Source organism: Uloborus diversus, chromosome 1 (assembly GCF_026930045.1).
Source record: "Uloborus diversus isolate 005 chromosome 1, Udiv.v.3.1, whole genome shotgun sequence".
Taxonomy (NCBI): Eukaryota; Metazoa; Arthropoda; class Arachnida; order Araneae; family Uloboridae; genus Uloborus; species Uloborus diversus.
This window is the reverse complement of record NC_072731.1, coordinates 198,958,658-198,985,679: the sequence shown is the minus strand read 5'-3', so window position 1 is coordinate 198,985,679 and position 27,022 is coordinate 198,958,658. Positions and strand designations below refer to the sequence as shown.

General features: G+C 32.8%; 1 protein-coding gene across 1 annotated transcript in view; it reads right to left on the bottom strand.

The window, feature by feature from the left end:
* LOC129234111 (otoferlin-like) overlaps positions 1-27,022 on the bottom strand; it is a 407,264-nt gene that overhangs the window by 213,163 nt on the left and 167,079 nt on the right. Inside the window, exon 2 of the mRNA XM_054868003.1 lies at positions 1,678-1,736. Coding sequence (XP_054723978.1) covers positions 1,678-1,736 — 59 coding nt within the window. The remainder of the gene's footprint in view (positions 1-1,677; positions 1,737-27,022) is intronic.

The following is a 27,022-nucleotide window of genomic DNA, read 5'->3' as shown; positions in this document are numbered from 1 at the left end:
AAGACTGCTTTTTCTGAGCCACCATTTTTATCTCATGCAACTACATCTCATCCAACGTTTGACTGCTTCTGGATCCTCTGAAATAGTTAATTCTATTTTTATTTGCTCCATTTTGGAAAAAGGTCCGACAACCCAGTAACAGACACCGACAATTCTGATGATACCCAGTAACAGATAGGATAAGGAAAGGATGAGTAATGGATAGAATTTCCCTTTTCTCTTCAAAATGTGCAAAAGTTCTTTATTTTTAGATCTAAAACCTTATAAAATTCAAACGAACATGAAACACAGGCAGACCTTTTGGTAGCTGTTCATAATCTTCCACCACTGCCTTGTAAATACCAACTGGCTCATAAAATTCACTCTGATAACAATCTATGGTTGCACCGTATTCATGGGTCGCAGCAACAACACTTTTATCTGCCTAAAATTATTATTTAAATCCAAACTTATGGCTGTCTGTTATTGGACCCTTGTCTGGTACTGGTGCTGTTACCCTAGTTCGCATTTGTAGACTTACTGAAGAAGAAAATGAAAAAAACCACTGAGCTTTAAGAAACTTTTTTCACCGTGTCATCTTCAAGCAATGATTACGCCTACATAACTGTTTATAAACACGTGGAACTCTCAAAGTCCCTTCTACATGTTCTTTAGTCTCTCCTCACGAACAGTTTAATTTCAAAAATTACCACAAATGTAGTAAGAGAGTTTTTTTCATTTACTCCAACTAACCGTACTCCCAAATTTGTGCAATATTATACTTTTTCTCGTTCCTCTTTCTCAAGTGAGCTTTCTCAAGCTTTTTCCTAAATGTTTGCATCCTGTCCTTGGATGCTGTTGCCAGCTGCTTGCTCGAGAAAGAAAGCTTAGCAATCCTTTTTATTTTGGAAAGGGGGTTTGATGTTCGCTGAATCTTGCATTAGAAAAAGCAAACTAAACCTCCAGCTAGAGCAAGGCATTTTTTCCCGCTCCCCATTTGAAATTCTCTGAAAATTTGTCTTAAAATCTAACTTACAAATCAAAATTTATCTGTAAATAGTAGATTTAATAAATATAGTTTAAGCTTACTCCTAGTATTTTGCTTCGTCCTCATTTTTGCCACAGAACTATGTGACAACTTATAATACTTATTTCCACTTACTTGTTTTGTCTTACCATCGAAACATCTTTTAAAATATAAAAACAATTTTAAAAGAATTCATAACAAACAATAATGAAATTACAAGTATTTTACAGCAGTAAACCCGATAGTATACACAATAATGATCATTCGTTAAAAAAATTACATTCTAACTTTTGTAGTTAGAAGAAATACAAAAACAAATGACAGTTTTGAAACCTGAAACTGAATCTCATTTTGTGCAAACTTTTCTGTTGGTAGTATTTGGGGTAAAGGTGACCAAAGTTTTCAAAATAAAAAGTGTCGTTTGGCTATTTGAACAAAGTAAATGTATTCAGCAGCGCACTTCACGATATACGTATATCGGTGCAGCACAAAGTATTTCACGATAACAAGTCACCAGTTTTAAGCTTTGAAATATGAATCTAAATACTTCTACAAATTTTTTTCTTGTTAAAATTACTCAGAAGATTCATTAAAATAATGTCAGGAAAAACAAAGACTCCAATTCAATTTTAAAGTGTAAAAATATAATTTTAGAAACAAAATGCACTTACTTGATCAAATATAACATCTCCGTTAGAATTTTCAAGCACCTTGGTATAATGAGAAACACCTAAAACATAAGAGAAAGAACTATTAAGTGCCATTAAGTCATCAACATTTTTATATACACCATTACACCCTAAAAGCTACGATAATTATATTTTAACAGATCTCCAAGAATTTGTTTTAAAAATCAAAATTCATCGTGCATCACTCTTACTTTCATGAAGGATGTCATATCCTAGATAATTAAAAATATTCATATCACGCTAACATTAAAACTCAAAACTTAAGTAGTTTTCGAGTTCAAAAACAAGTAATTAATATATTTTTTAGTTAAGTACACACACTCCCATTTATGTGCATGAATTAATTTTCACACACACACACCTAATAAAATAGGATGCTTGTGTTTTTCTTTGTCAGGAAAACCAAAAAGTTCGAAACCTGAAATTGAAATTTGGTTTGGGCATCCAGTGTTTGCCAAAAATGTACACCTTGTCGTTCGATTTTTGAAAAATTAGAAAATGTTACTTTATGGTTTGTGTGATTTTTAGCACGTGTGTTGTTGGAAATAATGAAGTTCACTTTGACTGCGATCTATTTGTTAAGAATCTGTAAAAATGAAATTTTCTCAAAAAAATCAGTTTAAATTAGAAACAAGCATAGTACATTGTTAAAACCAAACGGCCATCTCAAGACTCTTCAGTGGGCACCTGAAATGCATGTCATTTGAATCCGGCCGTAAAGTCTTCCCAACGTGTCCCAAGTGCCATCTGCTGCCGGCCTCCCCGCAACACCTACTGGATTGCTTGGGGCTCACTCTTGAGGATGTCCGCGACAACCCACTCCTGGTGCTCGACTTTGCGAGGGTGCATGGAATTATGGATTTGATCTAGCTGTCGCTAGATCCTGAAGGATTGGACACAACAACAACAACATTGTTAAAAGTTAAGAATAAGGTGTTTGTGTTTCAAGCCTGCTTGTCGGACGACTGTTAGGCCTGGAAGGTGTCCCCCCCCCCCCCAGTTTCGTCGACACAATTTCCCCCCTTGCCCTATTTTTCAGTTTCAATCATGCATTTTGATATATTTAATGGAATGGGGGGGGGGGGGGATTTTAACTGTCGGCGAAACTGGGGTTAAACTGCCTGGAAATATAAAATTAGAAACAAAAGAAACAGATTACATCAATATAAATACATTATTTTTGTGTTAATTTAAGAAAATCAGTTGAAGGTAAAGTGGGCGCTAATAGTGGATAATATTTAGGTGTTCGAAATTTTGAAATAATCACCAAATTTTGGGCAATTATCGTTTCAATCTGGCAAAGTCGGCGTATCCCAAAAAATTTAATGCCCTAAATATAATGCTATTATGAGTATACTACTGAACCTGTTCTTAAATATAATGAATTAGATGGTGACCAATAGCAGGCAGTTCAGATCGTGAAGCGAGCCGAATACAACTGCTTTCATTTCCCGAGGGCAAGTGAGAGATAGCGAGTAGGTGACGATAGGCTCTCGTTATTAAGCGAAAAAGAACCTATAATGAGCCAATGTAGATTTCATTGAAAATGCAATTTTAAATAAGATTGGGTGATGTTTCGGGAAGGGGTGGGAACTTCGGGAGCTCTCCTTTTGAAAAACGATTTTTGAAGCTGCCTTTGAAGACGATGAGGTTGTCGATGACTCTGAAGAGGTTAAGACAAGCGACGGAAGGAGACGATTCCCTACAAGAAATTGCTTGAATCTTAAATCCGTAAAATGCCATTTTAGGTTATTTCTGACCAAGTTGCTACAGAAGAGGCAGGTAAGGAACACTTTACCGTTTTTTTTTGTAACTAAATGCCTAAAAGTGGGACGTATTTAGTCTCTTCAAGGGGTCATGATCCCCTTTTAAATCTGTATTTGGAGTGATCCTTGAATTTGCTAGCCGTGAAGTAGCAGCCGGGGACATGGGCTTTGAGCATCCCCTGTATCTAATCCCGATTCTAGAAATAACTTATTCTTCAGAAGAATGCTGGTAGGTATACATTTTTATGCATACAAATTACACATCCATGTATGTCTTGATGAGCTATAATAGGTATTTAAGCATACTCGTCGAATATAAAATAAAAAAATACCTGTGTTTCAAATGAACTTTTTAGAACAATTTTATATTACTTCACCTTTAAAAATAATGCAAAAAGTTATTAAATATTATAAAATAGCGAATAACATGTTTTTAAGACTACATTAACTGCATTTTATGTAAAAAGATTCCACATCACTTATGACAATTACGAACTTTTCTTGCCTGAAACTAAGAGCAAATCAATGACAATTTCCCGCCAAGACGCTTCTTTGCTCTTTCAGCAATTGGAAAAGCCATTAACCAGAGGAAAGCTGTATTTACACCTATGCTTGTGCAGACGGAAGTAATGTCCAGTAACCGAACATAAAACCTGCATTTATAGCTCTATTTCAGGAGCCGTAATATCTTAATAAAAAGGCAGATAGGAAAGTTCTTGCTATTTATTGGAGTGAATAATTAACTAGAATTTATTGTGAACTGCGTGAAAAGATATTACAATGCAGCTATATATTGATGATTCCACTTTTATTAGTTATCTGATATCCTTTTTATAACCATTCTAATGCACTGTCAGAGTTTGCAATTATGAAGAAACTTTCCGAAGGATCTAACATTTTCTTCGCACATTTTCACTTTTTTTTTACATTTTGCGTGAAGAGACAGATAAAAGAATTGCAATTTATTGCTTCAAATCTGTGTTGTTTTATCTAACTTTAAAATAACTTGACAATTCCATATTTGTTTCAATTTCGTGATATTTTGAATGAAGAAAATTCGTTAATATTTTCCAGGAGCAACTCACTTGCAATGTGCAAGTGAGTGCTTGCTATTTGGCGAATTGAGCTCTCAAAATAAAGTTCCAATCTTTCCCTAAGAAGTTGGTTAAATCTAGCGAAATTAAGCTTTTTATTACTAATAAGATGGTTGAAGGTAAATTTTGCTAGATTTTTAACTAACTCCTTGGTATAACGTTGAACTTTATTTTTAACAGTGTAGCAGGTGATGTTTTTCCGCACTCAAAGATATATTGCATAACATTAATTTACAATAAACAAGTTTTTGATTGTAAATTAATGCTGAGAACAAAATTCAAAACGGTCGTGGAAAATAATAAGCAGCTGGTGTGTCTAACTTCAACCAAGTAATATTTTTGACAAAGAGTGGGAATGTTTCCTGGTAAAAGTAGGTAGCCTTCCTGAAATTAACTTAGAATTTTTCTGAAGAGCTCAGAAAGCTTCCCAATACAAAGCCAGTTATGATTTCAGAAAAAAATCCGGGACCTCTAGAAAAAACTTAGAACAAATGTGGCCGAAACTAAGCAAATATCGAATTTCAAGCAAATAACTGAGCAGCTTATTTCCCTGGACCACTTGCAAAGCTACAATATCCAGAGACTTTTGCCCTTATTTGGAACTCATTTAATCTTGGAGACCTACAACTAACGTGGAAACTGAATATTTTTTAAGGTTGGTAGCTAAAAATGTTTTTTACAACAAGGAGAAGTCCACATGCATGAAACTTGCAGCGGAAACTTTTTCGCAAACATACTTGCTTTTCACAGGAAAGTGGTGAAAACTCGTGAAATCTCGGAACGTTTCCAAGAGATATGGATGTTTTGGAATTTTCTTACAGTGTAGTGATGGATTTTGTTCTCTCGGAGAACCAATTTTTAGATTTGAACAATGAAGTGGTAATCCAGAATGCGTGAACTTATGAACAAAATTCAGCTACTAAGTTATTTTTCCTTCTTACAACGATCAAATGAATCAGGTTTTAGAAAGTGAGAGTTTAAATTTGAGTTGTTAAAAATGGAATTTTTCGAAATATGAAGGAATCTTAATGAATGTCGAAAATAAATGCTAGATTTGGATTTGGACGGATGTGGCAATCATTAGCAGCAAATGAAATACACTACCACTTTGGTATTATCTATGCCATGAGGGGTTCGTACGAGGAAGTTCCTCGACAAGCTTAATAAAAAAAATGAATCCATCTAATGAGTACTATCTTAACTTAAAATTATCTTCTTCATTTTATAAATTTCTAAACATCAACATGTGTCAGATATTTTCTATACATAGCGATAAATAAAAAATTTTAAATCGTTCAATCTTGGGAATAAGATTTAATTTCGCAGTAAAAGATTCATTGTCTGATATCATTTTTAAAGAAAATAAAGGTAAACATGTATTCGAAAAAAACAACACACTGAAGTAATGAAGCGATTAGGGTAAAAATTTCAGCAATGGATGCTAGAGTGAGAATGCTATCGATTCATACACATTGCGTCTTGAGCGTGCACTGTCAGCAATTTGTCATTACCGATGAGTCTTGATTTAACTTGGATTACAATAAAGGTCGTCTTACATTAGACAATATCCTCGTGAGCATCCTTTTTTTTTTTTTTTTGGTTTGTGTAATTCTGCTTCATACCCAGGCCCGACGAGAAGCCATGTCAGCCTAGTCGGAAACTACGGCCTTGGGGGGGGGGGGGGGGCTGGCAAAACTGACGCAAAAAAAAAGGAAGAAAGGAAAGGGGGGAAATCTCCGAATAAAAGAAAACGTAAAGATTAAGTAAAATTTACTCTTTTGGTGTTTACCGTTATGGCACTTAAAATGGAGTTAATTGTTTTCTAGAAAGCAGTTTTGATTCCCCCTCCCATTTTTGTTTCTTTTTTTCTTTTTCTGGTTCTTTTTCCCCCTTTTCTTTTTTTTTTGGGGGGGGGGCGGCGATATAACTGACAAGGGACCCTCTTTGGTTCTCGGCGGCCCTGTTCATACCGGAGGAAAGTCGAGTGTTACACTCTGGTACTTACGCTTTTGAATATAATGCGTTATAAATGTATAAATATAATGAATGATAGCAGATTAAAAATTGTGATCCGTCTTACAAGTCACGAGTTCAGAAGTCATGTCTTTCCTTTAAAAATTTCTTGCTGGTGTATCATAACTGGACAACGTCCGTCTTGATGATTCTCGGTAAGTTTATTTTATTCCAACCCGACACATGCTGCGTTTTCTTTGGCCTGTTTCTCGTCCTATAGGTCACTTATTGAACGTATCTTGAATTTCGTCATTGCGAATCTCACCCGTGATACTTGTCTCGTAGCCAATGGGAATGAATTTTGTATTCGGATAACGGTAATATGGAAGCCTCTTTCTTAGATGCGAAATCTGTTTGATTGGATTTCATGTCACGTGGAAGCAGTAACTGAGGCAGTGAAAAGCAAAAGGATGTAAGTGGCAAAATTAAAAATTTGGAGATAACCAGTACAAGTAGTTGGGGAACCTCTCCCTGTCTTGTGGCAAGAGATAGTAGTAGTAGCCCTGGTAGGAGTTGCTGTATAGCATGATTTAGAAAAAAATTCAATGCAAGCCTATACCTAGGACGTTATTTTTGTACGCGTTTTACTCGAAACTTGAAAATGTCCACTTACACCCCTTTGCTTCTCACTGCCTTAATTGCAGCTCGTGGTTTCTAAACGAAGTAATGATTTTTAGAATGTCCTCTTTCTTTATTTAATTGTTTATTTGTATCCATAACATTCACTTGGGAAGAAAATTTCAATAAAATCTATCGTGTTCTTCATGGTGCTACATCCGTATAAAAATAATACCCGATGACCGAGTAACCCACGTGCTTCAACAATGAAACTCGCGCCACGACATGATAATTTGATAATATGTTTTGGTAATGTTTAACCATGGACAAGGCTGAACTCGATCCGGTAACTTAACTCTTGTACTGGTAAGTCTGTGTCGTTTCATGGGAATGAAGAAACGATAAAACGGTCAACAATGAACGCTACCTACTGGACTTCAGGGTAAATCCACTGGAGTTAGGGTTACAATTTCAACTATCAATCACTAAACAGACAATGGCTTCGTTTAAATGTAGAAGCAATTTTCACCCGTCATACCTTGACGAGCAACTTTCTAGTAATATTTATAAATATGATATTATATTTGTAACTATTTGCAGCCCAAGACAACTGAGAGCGAGAGATTAATTGCTAGAAAATGGATGGTATTCGGCTAAAACGACTTGTCTAGTTTTAGTTCAACTACTTATTTAAAACGAAGACGTGAAACAAATATCAAAACAATTGTGTATGAATATTAATTTTTCAAAATGATAATTTAAATTTTAGCTATGTTTCTGAACCATAAGTCTGCACGCATGTTTATCATACAGCAATATGTTATTTAGGAAAATATTGCTGCCTGTAACGACATCAGTATTCCAGGTTTGATGAGATACTTCAACTGAAGACAACATTTCCTTTTAAGCCACAAATATTGACTCTGAAATACGACAGGAAAGGATAGACGCGACCGTACATAAAATCCCATTTTAGTGCCTCTAAGCGGGTCCTTTATTCTCAAGTGGGGAAGGAAGTTAGTAGGCCGAGATTAGAGTGGTAAAGTAATTGATCTCACATAAGGAGGCCATGAATGCTGTGCACGATGTTCGGAGACATTCGTGGCATTTGAAAACTATTTATTTAGAATTGAATCGCAGTTTGCAGAAGTGTTTGTGTACAACTGGGAATAATACGTGATTTCAGTTAGGTTACAATTACGGCAAGAAAAAACGATTTGATACATTTAAAGGAAGAAAATGAGTGTTTTACTCATTTTTGATGGACGTTTCGTTAGGTTTAGTGTACATATCTGAAGTACGACAAAAGATGCTTCAATTCGTGCCATTGGAAAACTACTTGTTTAGAAATGAATCGCAGTTTACAGAAGTAGTTTGTATACCACTGGGAATGATATGTGATATCAGCTACGTTACAATAAGGGAAGGAAAAAGCAATTAGTTAAGTTTGAAGGAAGATACTTTTTTTTTTTTTAATAAATACGTCATCCTTTTGTACACATTCAACAATGTTAAATTTCACAAATTATGGGATGACGTACGAGAAAATTTAACAATACGCCACACTGATAAACAATAAATTTTTATATATACAGAAGAAAATAATTTTGTTCAATAAGAAAGAATATATATAAATATTTACATTAAGATAAATAAAAATAAATAAATAAATAAAAATAGATGAAAGCAAAAGAAAAAAAAAGTAAGTAAAAAAAAAAAAAAAAAAATTATCCAAAGAGAAAATGTTCGTGGTCAATTAGAAATGTAATAAGATCTGTAATTTTCTTTTTTTGCTGCAGGAAACGAATAATAGTTTTTTAAGTCTTGAGTCCTATTGCCAGAAGAACGAAGATGGAATGAAGAAGTGTGAATGCAATGTTGTATGTAATGTTGAGGATTTCCAATTGATTTGCATCTGCAGAGGTCACTATTTCAGTATCTATTGAAGGAAGTATCTATTGAAGGAAGATACTGAAAGTTTAACTTATTTTGATACACTTTGTTAAGTTTACAGTACATATCTGTAATACGACATTAAAATGCTTGAAACTATTCGTGCCGTTGAAAAACTATTTATTTATAATTGAATCGTAGTTTGTAGAAGTAGCTTGTATACTACTGGAAATAATATACGATTGCTGCTTGCTTACAATAATAGCGAGAAAGACAATTTGTAAAATTTAAAAAAAAGAAAGTTTTACTCATTTTTGACACACGTTTCCTTAGATTTAATGTACATATCTGTAATACGACAACGAAATAATTGGAATTGTTCATGTCATTGCAAAACTATTTATTCGGAATTGAATCGCATTATGCGGATGTAGTTCGTATATCTAAGTGCTTAATATACGATTTCAGTTCAATTGAAATAATAACAAGAAAAATTAGATGAGTTTAAAGAAAAAGTTGCAAGTTTTATTCATTCTTGAAACACGTCACGTTAAGTTTCGTGTAAATAGTTCTGTAATTCGGCAAAATGCTTAGAACCACTTTTCTCGTATATTAAGGAAGATCGCTGCTAACTGCAGTCTGCAGCATAAAATAATTGTTGCCAACAAATCAACACAAATTAAGATTAACTCTATTTTTATAGAAACATTAAGAATGTTTTAGTTATAGAAAATGAAACATAAAATGGTGTAAAACAGTCAAGTACAAAATAAGTTTTATGTCCAAATTATTATGCATGTGTTTTATAGCTTAATATGGCCCAGGGGCGGCAAATAGGGGGGTCAAGAGGGGGCGGCCGCACCCCCAAATTTTTTGAATAGAATGATAGAAAATGGGTGAATTTAATTTATGTAAGTCAGAAATCAATGTTCATGAAAAAAAAATCTCGCTGGTTCTCAGTAACTATTTGATGAAACTCGACACATTCCCAGACTAGAAAGTGTTTTTCGTTATTTGGATGACGACTTAGAAATTCATGAAGTATTTTCCGGCCTTTTCAGACATAGAAGATAGAAAGAACCATGGTTAATTTTAACTAAAGAAGACATTTCCTCATATAGGCTAAATATTTCATACTTGTGTGCCCAGTGTAACGATGGTCTGTCCAATATGAGAGGCTCGTGCAAAGTCGTGTGGCTGCAAGATTTTCACAAGAAAATTCCTTGATATTTTACATTTACTTTTACCCTCCTTTTTTAAGTGTATATTTATTTAATGAGTGTTCATCACTTTCTTCTGCTAGAAACACGTTTCAGCTGCTCAATGCATTATATGCTTTCATGAATATTTCTTAAACATGCATGTGATTACTGAATGAAAAAAAAAACATATCAACAAATACCTTTTATGGGACTCTATAATTATGCAATCTCGGAGTGACACAAGGTAACTCTTGAGAGTTAAAACCATAAAAATATTTCTTGATAACTTCAAAACAGTGATTTGACGACTGGAAGAATTATTGCAAAACGATTCTTTTAATGATGAAAATTTTCATGCCCTTTTAGCATGTATAACTTCATTTGAATTTTTATTCAATTTATATTGAGGAAAGTTTTTGAAAAATGCTTTACTCTATCAAAACATCTTCAATTCGCTACCCTTAATTTTCGGACTATTCAAGCCACAGTTCAATCTACAATTGATCTGTGCACCATACTACCATAGTTCAATCTACAATTGAAACTGAAAATAGATTTTACATTGTTGTATATTTCAATCAAGCGTGAAAGTTTTCAAAAAAAATTTTTCTCTGAGCCAATTTAAAAATTAAAAAAAGTGACATAAACCCACATGATGATGATCAAAATCAAACATTGACTTTTTAATATTTTTTATGAAATAATAGATTTAGTTTCGAGTGCAACACAAAGTTTGATGATATATATTTTTCTGTATTGTTTGCTCTATATTATCTAGATTTTGGAAACGAAAAATAAAATGTTTCATTTATGAGTAAAACTTTTAGCATGAGGCAAGAAAAATTACAAGCAATATACCGACAAGACCGGTTATCACATCCAGAGACTGCAGTTTCGTACTTGCTATGAACTCATCATTCTGGACAGGGCCGTAACTAGAAAATAATTTCGGGGAGGGTTTAAAAACTTTCACGCGGAGCGCTTTGCGCTATTTGTGCAAATGTTCAAGTCGTCGGGTTATCTATTATGAAAGCGTTTTATGCAATTAATATACATATGAAAGACATTTGAGTTTTGGAACACTATTTTTTTGGAAATTTTTAAATATAGACGAACATTTAAATGTCAAGCCGAACTTTTCGAGGGGGGAGGTGAACCCTAAGACACCCCCCTTGTATACGGCCCAGTTTCTGGAATAGTGAATAACAGAGTTGGAATCAAATGACTTCTCATTGAAGCTGAGAGCGCCGATGAGACTAGGTTATTCAGTGAAAAATTAAGCTCCTCACAATTTTTGAAGTTGCCTGGGTGATTTTGAAGAGCAAGATATAAAAAATGTTTTCATACATAACTTTGTTACTTCAATTATTTTTTAACTATTCTAATCAGCTCAGCTAGTAGAGAAATATTTTTTTTATGTTTCAGTAGGCTAGACAATAATTTTCGAAGCACAATGGCAAAAAAATCAAACGAAGTCGTACACGATAAAGGTCAGAGCTTTTTCACCATCTTTTCTATTTAGCTGTACTGGCAAAACGGCACGACACTGAGCACTGATAGATTAGTAACACGATTCCCTGCTCTTCCGAATTCCAAAAATCATGCATTAAAGCTTTTCCAAAAGGTATTATGAATTTAGTCTCGAGATGTTTTGTATGATAACTTCTTAAAGTGAATCAAAATTTTAATTGTTTCTAAACACTAATTTTTTATTCATAATAAACCGATTTTCTGACCACTTCCTTCTATCTAATGTGTATTTGGGACCGCACTGTGGTAATACACATTTGAGAAACTCGACCCCCCAAATGAAGTGCTGAAATGCCGCCCCTGATATGGCCTGGTTTATAAGCAAATAAAAATTGTAAATGTTCCACTTATTATGCGTAAAATTCAGAACTTGTTGAACTCTTTAGTATGCCATCAACAAAATGTGTTTCTATGTGGCAATTTCTAAACGTGAAATTTTTTGAGTTCCGAAGTGGCAGTGGATACTAAAAGGTTTCAGTATCATAATTAATAATTCTATGGTTTAGAACTTGAAGAACACTCTAGTTTAAGGAAAATAGTGAAATTATTTTAAAGTTATAGTAATCTTATGAGAGGGTTGGAGCTTTTGGAAAGGTAGAACGTAGAAAATGATTTAAAGAAAATAGTAATAAGGTTTTTTTTTTTAATGTTGCAACTCTTCTGTACGAGGTACAGACTCCGACGAATGTCTAAGGTAGCCTGAGAAAAAGATTTTTTTTTATGAATAAGCTTTTGCGAAAAAGTTACACTCAAAGATGTTTCATCGTTTTCATTGGAAATTGAGTAACATAGAAATGTAATGGATTATTACGCATTACAATTAGCGTTGCAACAAAACTCTGACAAAATTTCTTTTGTTTTTAATCTGAAATAATTCAAAAATACTGTTAAAATTGTTTTAAAGTTTCAGGGTAACTATTTTTCATATTTATGCTGTCCGTGTTGAGTGTTTACGCTGCAAGCTTAAATCTTCATAAATTATTCAAAAAAAAAAAAAAAAAAAACAGTTGTTTTTAGTGAAGGGGTTATTTTGGGTGAAAATTAGAGCTTGCAAAAATCTTGTAAAGCAAAAAACTAAAGTATTTTGACCTTTTGATAACCTTTGAGAACCATAAGCTCTGAAGCAGAAAATTGGAGTATGCTGCATTAAAAGATAAAAATAAAAATAAAATGAAAAATACATTATCTTCTTTATACTCATAATAAAGCTGAAAGTCTCTCTGTCTGGATGTCCGGAGGATATCTGGATGTCTGTAGGATCTCTGTGACGCGCATAGCGCCTAGACCGTTCGGCCGATTTTCATGAAATTTGGCACAAAGTTAGTTTGTAGCATGGGGGTGTGCACCTCGAAGCGATTTTTCGAAAATTCGATGTGTTTCTTTTCTAACATGGGCACAAGCCAATTGGCAAGATGCGAAATTTTTACAACGTGGAATCGTAACATGAATACAAGCCAATTGGCGAGAAAATTCACCATACATTATTTGTAAATATACAGGCGAACCAAAAGACTTTTTAATTTTTCTATTACGGGCAAAGCCGTGGGGGGTACCACTATAAATAAATAATTAAAGTTAAAAAATACGTTTTTGTTTAAACGATTATCTTTTTTATGCCAATGTTAAGATTATGATTTTTTAGTAACCCAAAAAAAAAAAAAAAATGCAATCTATAAATTATTTTTGTTTTATAATTTATAGAATAAACTTGAACTTTGGCACAGATACGTCTTTGAATGGTCCTCAAAAAGTTAATGCTGAAATTATGTACAAGGTTAAGGTGTTGTTTATATCAACAGAAATGTTTCTGAGATAATTTAACCCTAAGATAGATTAAATAAAAAAGGCATTTCATCTTTTGAAGACATTAAAAAATGGTAGAATCTAATAACAACATTTACTTAATGTAAAGCAGCCAAAAAATTAAATTCATGAGAAAATGTCCGCAATACTTTCTTCGAAAAATAAATACAGATGATAAGTCTTAGTATTCGAAATGTTCCGCGAAAGATTTTTTTTTTACATGGTTTTATCTTCTCCTGAGAAATGTTTTGTTCGACATTCGATCGCTGTAAAGATTTTTTGTTCGGAATAAAATCGCCGACGCTGCTACCTATTCAATCCGCATGCGGGAGTAAACAATTTAATGGAAACGAATAAGATGATGATCCCGTAGAATTCCTGCCAAAGGTGATGGAAGCTTTTTAAATAAAGTTTCATTCTATTTTGGATTGACGGAATGGAATAGGAAGGGAAAACATTTTGAGTAAATAACAGAAGACTTATACGGAGTGTTTTTTAATGGAAACCAAACTAACCTAATGCATTTCACAGTTGACCATTTCCTGTTCTCTGGGCTTGACATTAGTGGTTTCGATCATGCGTGCGTCTGCATTCTTGATGTTGAATATCCAGGGTTTGATATTCATCGTTTTAGTCACTTGTGATTTCGATTAGTCAGGGTTGTGGTTTTTGTGATTTTCTATTTTTATCATCCGAATTTTCGAAAAGAGTCAATTTTGAGATATTGAGAAATTTAGATAGCACCGATATTCTCCTTTCTGTATCTATAAAAATGTTTTTAATCAATGATTTAAACCTTTTCCAAATTTTGAGAGATTGAAAAATTTAGATAGCCCCGATATTCTTCTTTCTGAATCCAAAATTGTTTTCAATCAATGATTTATTGAGAAAACTAGATGAAATTTACTGAACTCAAATGCACTGCTTTTAGTTAAAATTTGATTATTTCTTGATTTTCTCATAACCACATTTTAAAAGTTTTTATTTACGTTAACAGCTCTAGCAAAAAAAAAAAAAAAAAAAACTCTATTAATTTGAAGCTTTAAAAAGTTATATACTTGAACTAGAGGACCCGACAAACGTTGTTCTGTTCAAACTTTGTAAATTGAAAAGTTAAAAAAAATTCAATAAACGATCAAGGGTTTGAACCGTTCTGTTGAAAAAAAAAAGAAGTAAAAAAAGAAATGCTTTTAGCTGCTATGGTGTCAGAATTCGTATATTTATTACAACTTGATTTATCTAATGCCCACTGAGCAGTTGTTTTATTAACTATTTTTCTCTCGTACTTGATGGTTTCTTCCTCAGCCATACTCAAAAGATAAAAAGCGTCCTCAGATATTAAGTGTAAAAATCTCTACCCATCTAGAACAAAGGGGAAATCCCGCTGCAACATCCACCATATGAAAAAGACTAAAACAATCGAAAAGATATCGTTTAGAATAATAAAGGTAAAAACAGTTCTCTGAATAAGCGAAAATCATTCATTCCCCTCCCCCTTCCCGATGTAAAATAAGCACATTCTTCAACTAAAATGATAAAACTTTAAAAACGAAAAACAATTCTTTGCAATTTGAAATATTTCACCAAATAAACAAAAAATACAATAAATTACATTAACAGTATCTTTAAAATGTAAACAAATGATAATGCAACTCTATTGTTTATTGCCAAAGTCGCCACGCCACCACGTTACTGTAATCCAGCCGATCAGTGAGAGAAGCCAACTCGCCAACTCCGACCGATTAGCTGTCCGATCTTTTGAACCAAAACTTTTTAAGCTTCATATATTGCCTAGTTTGTTCTTTCCACCAAAGATAAAGATCTTCCATTGCACTCATCTTTTGTGTACATAACTACCCTATTGTAATTTATCTGGACGAAAATAAAATTTGTTTCATCTTTAAATTCCATCACCTTTTCCCTTAATAATGTACTGATTAGTTAGACAATCCTTAGAGTATTTTTGAGATTGGTGCCAAAACTCAGATGGATTTCAGCCGAGAAACAAATGTTGCTATGTACGGTACTTTCTGATCATTCAGTTAGGAAAAACTAAAGCACCGATCCGGTCACATGGTTCAACTACGACGACAGAACGCACGTTTTGCATGAACCTTGCAGTACTTTACTTTAAAATATAACACGGAACCTAAAATTGTTGCCTTCAAGAAATGAAAGCTTCACTCTCTCTCTACGTTTTATCTATTCTCAATTGACATGTCACAGTAGGTAATTTCATTACAAAAAGCAGAGCTGGCTTTCTTATTGTCTCTTTGGCAACGGGTTAACTATTTATTTCAGTTCTCGATCAACAATTCGCAACTCCAGAGCTCGAATACGCTACCTTGCGGATATTTACAAAACTGCCGAAAAAACTAAAACATTGCGTTCCGCGTGTTCATTTTGGGCAAAACAAAGTTTGTTATGTGTATTTTTTTTATTTGCGTAATTCATCATTTGAAATCGTCATTCGCAACAGCGTAACATCAAAAATATCTTATATAAACTGTGAGTACGCATTTTATTTATCTTGTTCTGAGTGAATTTGAATAAATATCAGTTTTTCAATTCGATGCAAAAAAGAGGACTTAACAACATTGACTGGACACTATAGGGCCATACTGAAAAATTACTCTTTTCCTTAACCTAATTCCACATAAATGATTTAAATAACTTTTCTTACTACAGCATCCAACTGAAATGGACAGTATGCAAATAAATTTTCTTGAAAATATTTATCGCAGAACAGATTGAAAAATCCAGAAAGAACGTTAAGAATTTGAACAATAAAAATTAAAAGTTTGGAATTTTTATCGCTAAAATATCGCGCCAACTTAACTTTATTGCTCTCCAAAAGCTGTCATTATCGGTGGAAGAGTTTCGCCAAAAATCTGTTTATAGGGTTATGGTTTTAAAATTGTGTGAAAGAAGAATGTATCTTGATAAGATTTCGCATATCAGTTAAATCATTTCCATGACCTATGAATTAAATGCATGATGATTTTTTTTGATATCCAATCATGTAGTCATAGAAATAAATAACCTAGTGTTAAATGTTACTCTTGACAGTCTGTCACGTATGTGCACTATGTGACAAAAGTCAACAAATGCCAGAGATGTCACAATAATGTCAACAAATGCCGGAAATGTCACGAAACTGGACATAATATGTACTAATGTATAGAAAAAGCAGTACAAAATGAAAATGCTGTTCGAAGCGAACCAAAAATTTATGAATTCCGAATTCAACATCGTGAAAATGGCTGCTTCAGAACAACTTACTGTGTGTTCTGCATTATTTTTTTACTTTCGTAATACTTTTTGATTTGTAATCTCTTTCTACATGGGTCAGAATAACCAAAAGACTTTGAAAAATCTTTTCAAATGAATAAAGAACAAAAAATCATGCATGCGAACAAAAATTTCTCTCATTTCGTTTAGAAGCAATTTATACGTTACAGCGTGCGTTTGTTTTAGTTTTTTCATCCGCCATTAGACAGTGACTTCAGCGCCCTCTATAGTTCGTTGGAGTTGCGAATAGGTTGAAACAAATATTAATCATTTGGGAGATATAACCATACACTGTTTTAATTAATTAACAAAAACGTTTCCGATTCGATCCATCCATCACCGTACTAGAGTCAATGCCTGTGGACTGGCAGCGATACATTTGATGACGTAAGCGCAGATCGGCCAGTTTACCTTTAAAATTTCTCTTCATTCCAACGAAAATCTTTTTGGTCCATTAATGTGTAGCTTAACTTCACAAAGGAAGTTACTTTTTCGTTTCCAAAGGAGTGCAAAAAACGTCATTTTTGCCCTGGATCTATACGAAGTGATCCATTGGATGCTAGATTTGGGAAATATTGCTAATTAGCTGAATCATAATAACATAAGACAACTTTGAATCCGATTCATAAATGTGGCTGCAGCAGATTGTAAATGAGTCTTATGTCTCCACAAGAGTTTTGTAGCATTGTGAATCATTATTTTTATGATGAATTGCCGAGTGAGATGCATATAAGTAATCTGTCTCATCTTATTGAAGTTTTACCTCTATAAGTACATAATGATGACAAAAAAATTTGATTCTGTGTTACCTGTTATATTAAAGTTAACTGCACATTGCATTTTCTACATTAAAATTTCAAGTGTGATGTCGGCTCAAGAAAAACTGACCGTCGATAGAAAATTATCTCTGAATTCCTCGCATCATTAGATAAAAAAAAAAATCCTGACATAGAGGGCTAATTTACCTTTATCCCGCATGTAAGAAATGAGTAGCTTTGTATAGTTACAGCATTAGGTATTCAAAAGTTGCTACCTTATTCACTTGGGTACGTATTTTTCAAGTAATTATGTAGGAAGTAAAAATTTGCCAATCGACAATGTTATCACTCAATGAGTGTATTTTTGATTTGTTTCCCTAGTCAACAGTCTTTGAATTAATTTAATCCTATGGTATTGTAAATAAAAGAAAGTTTTAGCTAATGAAACCTGTTGTATTTTGAAAAGTCATTGCTGGGTATAACTTTGATATACATCCCCAAAAATTACGCGCCAAATCTGGCATTTCCTACGGACTTTTTAGGGTTGCTGTTTCTTATTTTGGTGTTGCCAATTTAGGTTTTTTCAGCTTTTAGGTTTTTGCTGTTGCCAAATTTAGTATTTTCTTATATTTTGTACCATTTTTTGAGTATTTTTTAAAGTTTTGTGGCAACAATTTTTGTGGCAATAAAGTTTTGTGTCAACAAAAACAAAAAAAAGTCGCCAAATTTCCGATTTGGGGGGGGGGGGGGGGTATATCAAAGTAGTTCCCATTGCTGTTGCTATTCCCATTGCATGTCTTAGAAACGAAACTTTCTGACATTGAAGAAACAGCCTTAAGATTTCTTTAATTTAGTTGACGATTTATTTCAGAAGAACCATTCACGGTTTTCATTTAGCTTGTTTTTTGTTTGGCGGACAATTTTCTTTTTATTAGCTTAATTCAATCATTAGGCGAACTACTCTTTATTTTAACGCAACATTTAGTCTTATTTAATGGTTCGTTTTATCATAAGTCCATTAATAAATAAAATAATGCATGGTATCGCCAAAAAAAGTAATTTTATTGTAAGTTTAATCAAGTAAGACAACAGTAAATAAAATGAAAAATAATCGCCAAGATGAAAAATATGCCTTTTGAAACTGTACTTCTGCTACACTAATACCTGTAATACTATTACGATATATATTTCCTGTATGAATATGTATTTAGTATACTTATAATTTTGAAATTTGTAAATTTTCCGTTTTTCTCTTAATAAAAATAAGAAATGTTTGCTTTTGATTTAATTGCTTGTACATTCAAACTTTTTATTTTAAAGAAGCAAATCTTTTTACCTTTCTTGAAAAGTTAAGTGTTAATAATACTTTCCTTATTTAAAGAAAGGTCATTTTCAGGGCCAAAAATTTTATTCTATGTTGAAGGTGAAGACGTGAAAAGCAATACTGTGTCAAATGACGCACTATAACAAAAACATACCGCCTCATAAGTTGCATCATTAATTAATATTAAAAGTTCCATGGAAATGCAAAACTCGAAAATGAGGAGCAAACATGAACGAAATTTTCTTGTTTCGCCAAGGTAGAAAAGCCAAGTAAAGTGACGCACCTATAATAAAAAAGTCTTTTTGGCGGATGATTATTGATGGATTTTTTAATGTTGGTTTGTTTAAGTTTCAGGATTATATTAATCAACTTTTTACGTTATTTAATGAATTGGTTTTATTTGGTGGATTTTAAAAGCTTAATTTAATTGTTTGGTGGATGTTTTTTCATTGTAATTGAGAATTTAGTCTCATTTTATTGATTGTTTTGTTAAAAATTAAAACAAAAAAACGAAAACAAAAACAAAAACCTACATACATTCGCCAAAGTAGTTTCTATGTAATTTAGGCTAAAAATTGAGGCAAAGAATAACATCAAAAATTGTCCCCAAGTTAAAAATTGCGTCAAAGAAAATCACTTTAAAATTTTCAATAACTTACATTTTTTTTTTTTTTTTGTAATTTTGGGAAAATACCGCTTACTACGGATTTTGAATACAACTTTGATTTTCTGTTTTGAAATATCTAATACTTGGAGATTAAAATAAGCGATAATATGAAAACTTTAACATGTAACAGGATTTCCGTAACATAGTAGTATGGCTGACGATCGGCCGATGCATGATGACGTCATTTTTCAGTTCACAGGCATTGACTCTAGTGCGGTGATGATCCATCGCGCTTCGAAACCATGCTTGCCACAACTTAATTACATACAAAAAATTTGATGAAAATCGGTCCAGCCGTTTAAAAGCCTTATGGTGGCAAACGTACGCACAGAAGATTTTTATATATTAAGATATACTACTGCAATATAAACCTCTAAATGCTATTGTACGTCCAATATGCGTTTTTCAAATAATGATCAATAAAAGTTAGGTGGAGAAAACCATGTTTTTCGTAGGAAATTGTGTACAAATTAGCTACAAAACACGGTTTTAGACAATTATATCGAATTCGGAAGGTCATATCATTCTCTAGCCTCTAAGGAACAGTTTAACACAAAAGGTTTTAAAATTATGAAAAAGTGAATATACTGGAAGTGTTAAGGAAACGGCAGCAACTTAAATTGTCTTTAATCTTGTTTTTTGATGTGTATTCCCCGGGTGCTTTGTCCATCTAAATACAGATTCCTCTAAATTATTTTAGGAGGAAAAATTGGTTTCTAAACAGAAATATGATTTTCTTACATTCATGCTTTCACATTTTTCTAATTTTAACAGGAAAACTAGGTTCTTAAAATAGAGATATGATTTTCGTACATTAATGTTTTCACATTTTTCTAATTTTAGCAGGAAAAATAGGTTTCTGAATGGAGATATATCATTTTAGTATATTGATGTTTTCACATTTTCCTAGTTTTAGCAGGAAAAATAGGTTTCTAAACAGAGATAGGATTTTCTGACATTCATGCTTTCCCATTTTTCTAATTTTAGCAGGAAAAATAGGTTTCTAAACAGAAATATGATTTTCTTACATTAATGTTTTCACATTTTTCTAATTTTAGCAGGAATAATTGGTTTCTAAATAGAGATATCATTTTCTTACATTAACGTTTTCACATTTTCCAATTTCTTTTGGTTTTTACTGGTGTTAAACAATGCAATGTATTACTTGGTTTACTTTAACTATGCAATTCAACACCATGATATCCCTTCACTTCGATGACTGCATTTTTTGGTTGTATGTAATTCAGTCATTCAAAAATACTTATTATGAATCATAGAAATGATATTGGGCATGATAAATTTGACAAAATAATATCAATTTATTTCACTTGTTTTCGTTTTCTTGCTTTAATGGAAAAATATTTTTTTCTTCTTACGCTAAACGTAGAATTTTTTATGGTATTTTTCGTCTCTTCTACATGACCTCTAATTTATTTTAAAAAACCACGTGACAAAACAGGAGTTTGTAATTAACGTGTATATAACGTCATTAAAAGCAAAGTATATCTATTCAAAAAACCTTGTACAAAAATATTCTCAAGCGGAAAAATGTCGAAGCGGTTCTAAGAACACGAATACTAGACAAAAGATCTTTCCATACTCATGAATTTTTTTCTCTTCAAGAATGTCCTCCTCAAATAGCGAATGTATTTGAATTTCTCAAGGAATAGAATACGCAGAAAAGTATATTTACTTTGAAACATACGAATCAATACCAAAGTAGAAGCAGATTCGACGATAAACGAGCACAATTTGACGACACTAATGCAGCTTTTTAAAAGAGATTTGTTTCGCTCCGAAGAGTTCGTATCTTATTTTCCAAGAAAAGTGAAAATTTAACATTCATGAACTATAACAAATTTCAAAGTGCTTTAAAAGTGGCTTAAACTTGATGCGTGCAGTTGATGTTAGGATATTCATCAAATCCCCGTACTGAATTTTTGAACTGTGTTATATCGCAGTTTGCTGAAAGCTAAATCTAAAAGTAAAAAGCGATTTTCGCTGCAGGGTATCTCAGAATGTTTATAATGCATCTTTCACAAGCACAGCAAGGATTTTAGCCAGAAGGGTTTAGTTACACAATGCTTAAATTTATATGTGTAGCAATCTACATTGATAAAACAACTAGTGAGGATTCTAGCCCCTTCGCACCCAAAGTCCCCATGTACTAATTGGTTAATTATAGGGTTAGTGCCACGAGCATTTTTCAGAATAATACAAAGGACCATCTTTTGAACATTCGCAGTCATTAAGGAAATCGTTACCTGCTCTTCAGCTAGTCCCAATTGTGGATTCAACGTAACGTTTCACGTTATGCTTTTTGAATTGAATTTATTGTTATCAGAAATAACTTTAACTCTCTTATGCAAACGTATTTGGGTCAATCTTCAAAAAGTGTAACTTTTTTGTCAGACGCTTTTTACAGTAAAAACTTTTAGGAACAATTCATTTATCAAAGATTTTTAGTTTCATCAAAAATATATCTATTTAAACCTGCCAACAATTTTTTAATAATAATTTTTATTTTAGTATATTTTTGGTTCACAACATGTGAATTCTCACCTCTGTGGCATGTCACACACCTTGTATTACTGTCTATGTCGCTTTATGTTCGTTTTAGAAGGACAAGAAGACATGTCACACGTTAAATTCTCACCTCCGATACCTAAACACAAAATGCCATTCTTCATTATTACGTTTCAGTAAGGACATCAAATTTTATTTTCCATGATACAAGGGGCCCTTTAGTCATAGTTGAAGTTGAGAGATTTTTGTCGAAAAACAAGAAAATCGATTTTGCTTTAAAAACTTTGTGTGGTTATTCTGACTTTTCATCTCCGTGAACTTGAATTTCAGGGATGTAAATTAATGTAAAAAAAAGAAGTGAACATGTTTTCATATGCTTGACATGTGCAGAGTGTAGCAAAGAAGAAAAAAATTTTTCTGAAGAATGTAGCTATTAGGCCTATATTAATGGAAAGATCCTCACCTCCATGAATCTCACCTCCGTGACAGACCTTATCAATGTCATTATTTCTAAGGTGAAAATAAATGATGGAGGGGAAATACATCATTAATATTCATTCTACCATAATTGTAAATTGCCGGTATATCTTCAAATTTACTAAATACTATTTTATAACATACAATTGATACTACTAATTAAACCGTACTAATTAAGAGAACTTAGTATTATATTCCCACTAATCATTAAAATAGCTGGTTGTTTGAAACAATTAACAAAATTAATACTTTGATATTAAATTGGCCTCGATTTTTAAATATTAAAAGATTTCTTTTTTTTTATTTCCGTGAACAAGGCATTTTTAAATTTTTTTTTTTATTTATGAGTAAAATAATTAGAACTTAGCTGGGCCATTGTTTATGGTTACTTCTAGTAGGTAGCACTTTCATGTAAGAGTAAAAAAAAGAAAACAAAAGGTTTCGAAATTGAAAAATATTTACGTTCAAAAGTTACGTTTTCTGGAGAATATCCCGTTTCATACATTGAAAATTGGAACTACACTTCTAAAATTCAGTCAAGCATAGTTTCATGCTTTTTATTTGAAATAAAAATGTAGCATATCCTGTGAACATGTCATGAAATGCTGATTTTAAGACCAGATAAAATGCTAGGAATGTTACAATATATTTCTATAGAAGCGCTTCTTCTTTTTACTGTCTTTTTTTTATTAAACTAAACTAATTCCTATTCTTTCATCGTGTTCTAGGCAAAATTTCGTAAATTTATGAACAATACCTTTGTCTCTTGATAACTTGAAGTTGGGTCGCTTAATTATGCTGATCCTGCATATTTATATGTACAGGGTGCTTTAGTTAACTGTTTCAGAACTCCTAAGGGGTTAGGGTGCATCGTGACGACTTGAAATCATATAGCAAGGCGGGGTCAAAAATGCTCTTCTGAAGCGGTGCAGAACACAGAAACTCCATGAAGAAAAGAGACCGTTAGTGAAAAATCTTTTAATAATACACGTAAAAAAGCAAAAGGTACTTGCGTCAAAGTAAGTGTTCGAAGTTTTTTAAAATGCTCACCTCACATCTTTCACGCATAGAACTCGAACAATCTGGAATACTCTTGGTAATATCGCAAATTACTCGAGTCGGGGAAGCATTTCTGACCCCATATTCCTGTATGATTTCGAGTCGTCCTGATGCACCCTACCCCTCTTAGGAGTTCTGAAGCACCCTGTCTATTCTAAATATACAGTGCTGGCCAAATTATTAGACTAAGACTATTTTAAAAGCAAATTCTTTATTGATTACATAACTATAGACACATTAACGAACAGTGAAATAATTATCTAATATTTAGTATGCATTCCCTTGTCCTTGATGAGCATTTTAGCTCTTTTTGGCATACTTTTCACAAGGTTTACACCATTTCTTAACTTTTAAAACAGGAGGTAAAACATAGTTTATACTCATTATTATATATATTCACATACACATACTCACTAATTACCTAAAACTAACTTTAAATATTACAGAACACAGTAATAAAAGGAACTAGTGAACTGTTTAAGCTGATTGAGGTTATGTTCCTGGGAGGTAGATGAACAAAGAACATAAACAAAGCAGACAGTGCTGCCACCTGCAAACATTAAATTATGCTAAAATAACGTAATAATCAGTGTACAGTATGTACTGTACTTTAACAGTAAAATAAATAGTATTTTAGTACAAATAGTGTACAAAAAACAAAAACAAAACCAAAAAAAAAACTCTTTAGTCTAATAATTTGGCCAGCACTTCTTCCGCATCGATCCCTACTCTCAGAGTTTTATGTCTATAGCCATGTATCCATTACTGAAAATGGGCCTGCATATTTACTGTTTCCAGCACAGGTAACATTTCAAGCAATAGAAAATAGGTCCTATTTGTTTAATTACTAAGCATATTTACATTCTTGCCATCTAAGAACAGAATTCGTATCTGCACTTTTTGATAAAACTGAGTGACGATCACCTGGTGATTCTCTGTCACGTATTTTACCTAAATAAAAAGTTCTGAAGAAGTGGCGTTTGAATCAAATACAAAACTTTAAAAAGCAATATCTTAGTTTGAGCTCCACTGCAGCACTTTTGTGCTTAGTGCGACACATTTCTTCATTTTAAATTTAGCACTTCAAGTTTGCATTCTATGTATATCACGGTTATCTCTTTATAGAAAATAATTTCACAATTTTAGCAACGCACTCAACTTCAAAGCATAACGAAGCATCAACCTCAGTACAAAACTAGGTGACACTTTTCTTTTGCAATCTTGTGTACTGGATGTCCCAGAGGTGCCTATTTAGCGGGAGGGGGGGGGGGGGTCATTGTGCAGACTGCGCCATTGCAATTTTTAGAGGGGTTGTTTTGAGGAGAATTTTTCTCTATTTTAGGGACTCTTGCTTTTTGGGAAGGGTCTTCGTGATATTTAGGGAGGGGGGTGGCACCCCTGGGGATACCACTCTGTGTCAACAAACCCTGTGTCTTTAAACTATCAAACTATCACATGTCACTCTGAGCCATAGCAGCATGAAGGGGCTGGATCAGAGGTTACTCGGCTTCTGGTCTAGATCAAAGGGTAAAAAAACAAAGCAAAAAGAACTGTCTGCAGAGCTTCATCCAACCGGTTAAACCACGATAATTGATAGGTACGGAGGACACTGAAGGTAATGTAAGTTTCACTCTTGACTTGGTCTTGAATTACATTTATCCTTAAATTTCACCAAATTTGGTAAAATCGTATTTTTTTGTTCTCATTAGAGTTACTCTAATTGTGTTTTTGCATCAACCGTTAAGTGTATAAGTAGATATAAATTATATGACTTGATTTTAAGTTTTGTTTTTATAACATTATATTAAGTTTTATAATAATAAATGGTGATTAAGCGTGGTTGAGCAAGATACTAATAGAGTGAAATCCATTTATTGATCTGTGAAGCAATTGAAACATACTAAATGAAAGGTAGTTCTCTGAGCTAGTAAAGACACATAAGTCATTAACAACTAACTTTCAGGCATCACATCACAGTTGATGAAATTCCTGTGAGTCAGTATATCTATCTGAAAATAAATATTATTACTCCATCTAGGCGATTTACATAAAAATTTTCTTTTTCGCAGACGACACATTTTCAGTTCGAACACTGTCAATTAGTAATTGATTGTAACTTATCTTTCTATGAACTAAAATTTGCACGTACATTTAATTTCGTAGTAAAATATATAAAACTTCACTGATAAAAATACTAGGATTACTGATAAAAAATAGTTCTGATAAAAGTCGAGAGTTGTTTTCCTAAATAATATGTCACATTTCTGTTATTTACAAAACACTTCTATTCGGCTAGAAAACATTTTATCTTGAATTCGGTTTTTTGATAGTTCTCCTGAGAAAGCAATAAAATGTTTAAAAATGTATTTTCTTCTTTAAGGCAGAAAGAAAAAATAAAAATCCTTTCTTTCCCCGAAGCGAGAAAATTCAATAAAACATTCGAACAAATATCCCATAAAAGATTTGAAGAATTTATTAGTTTGCTTCCTCTGTAAGCAAAGACTTTTTGAATATGTTATATAAGTGCTAGAATATTTGAAAGTTTCAATCCTGTGAAAAATGAAATTTGTCGAAGGCGCAAAAACCCGAAATAAGGGAGGATGCTGCAAGAAGTATTATATTGGAGAACAGTATCAGGTGATTAAAATATAAAAATCATATACTGATTTAAAAAACGTTAGCTGACTACGAAGATCTTCAGTTTTCTTTCGTACCTTTGGCAAAAAAAAAAAATGTAGATTCAGCAATGTACTTTTTTTTTTTTAAATCTTACGTTTTAAAAACATTTTACTTTACAAAAATATGAAAGTTTTTGCAGTAGGGTCAAATTTGCGAAATCGCTTCATCGGTTGTTACTCACTGAATTTGACTATCCCGTATCCTCATATAAATAATAGCCAATGATCGAGTAACCCGCGTGTTTCAACAATGAAACTCATGTCATTTCATGTTAACTTGATTAATATGTTTTGGTAAAGTTTAACATGCAGTAAAATGATTTATTGTGACAAGGCTGAACTCGATCCGGTAACTTAACTGTTTTACTGGTAAGACTCATTTTAGGGGAATGAAGAATCAAAAAAGTGGTTGAAATGAACGCTATCTACTGGAGTTTTGGGTTAATCCACTGGAGTTAAGGTTAAATTTTCAAATATCAAAATATCATCAAACAGGCAATGGCTTCGTTCAAATGTAGAAGCAATTTTCACCCGTCATACTTTGACAGGCGACTTTCTAGTCGTAAGAACAAAACCGCTTGAATATCGAATGTGGTAAATAATGAGACTTATAGTTCACCAGCCTCCCCCCCCCCCTCGAATTGCATTTGAAATTTAAAAAATCAAACAGTAAGTACTCACCGCGATC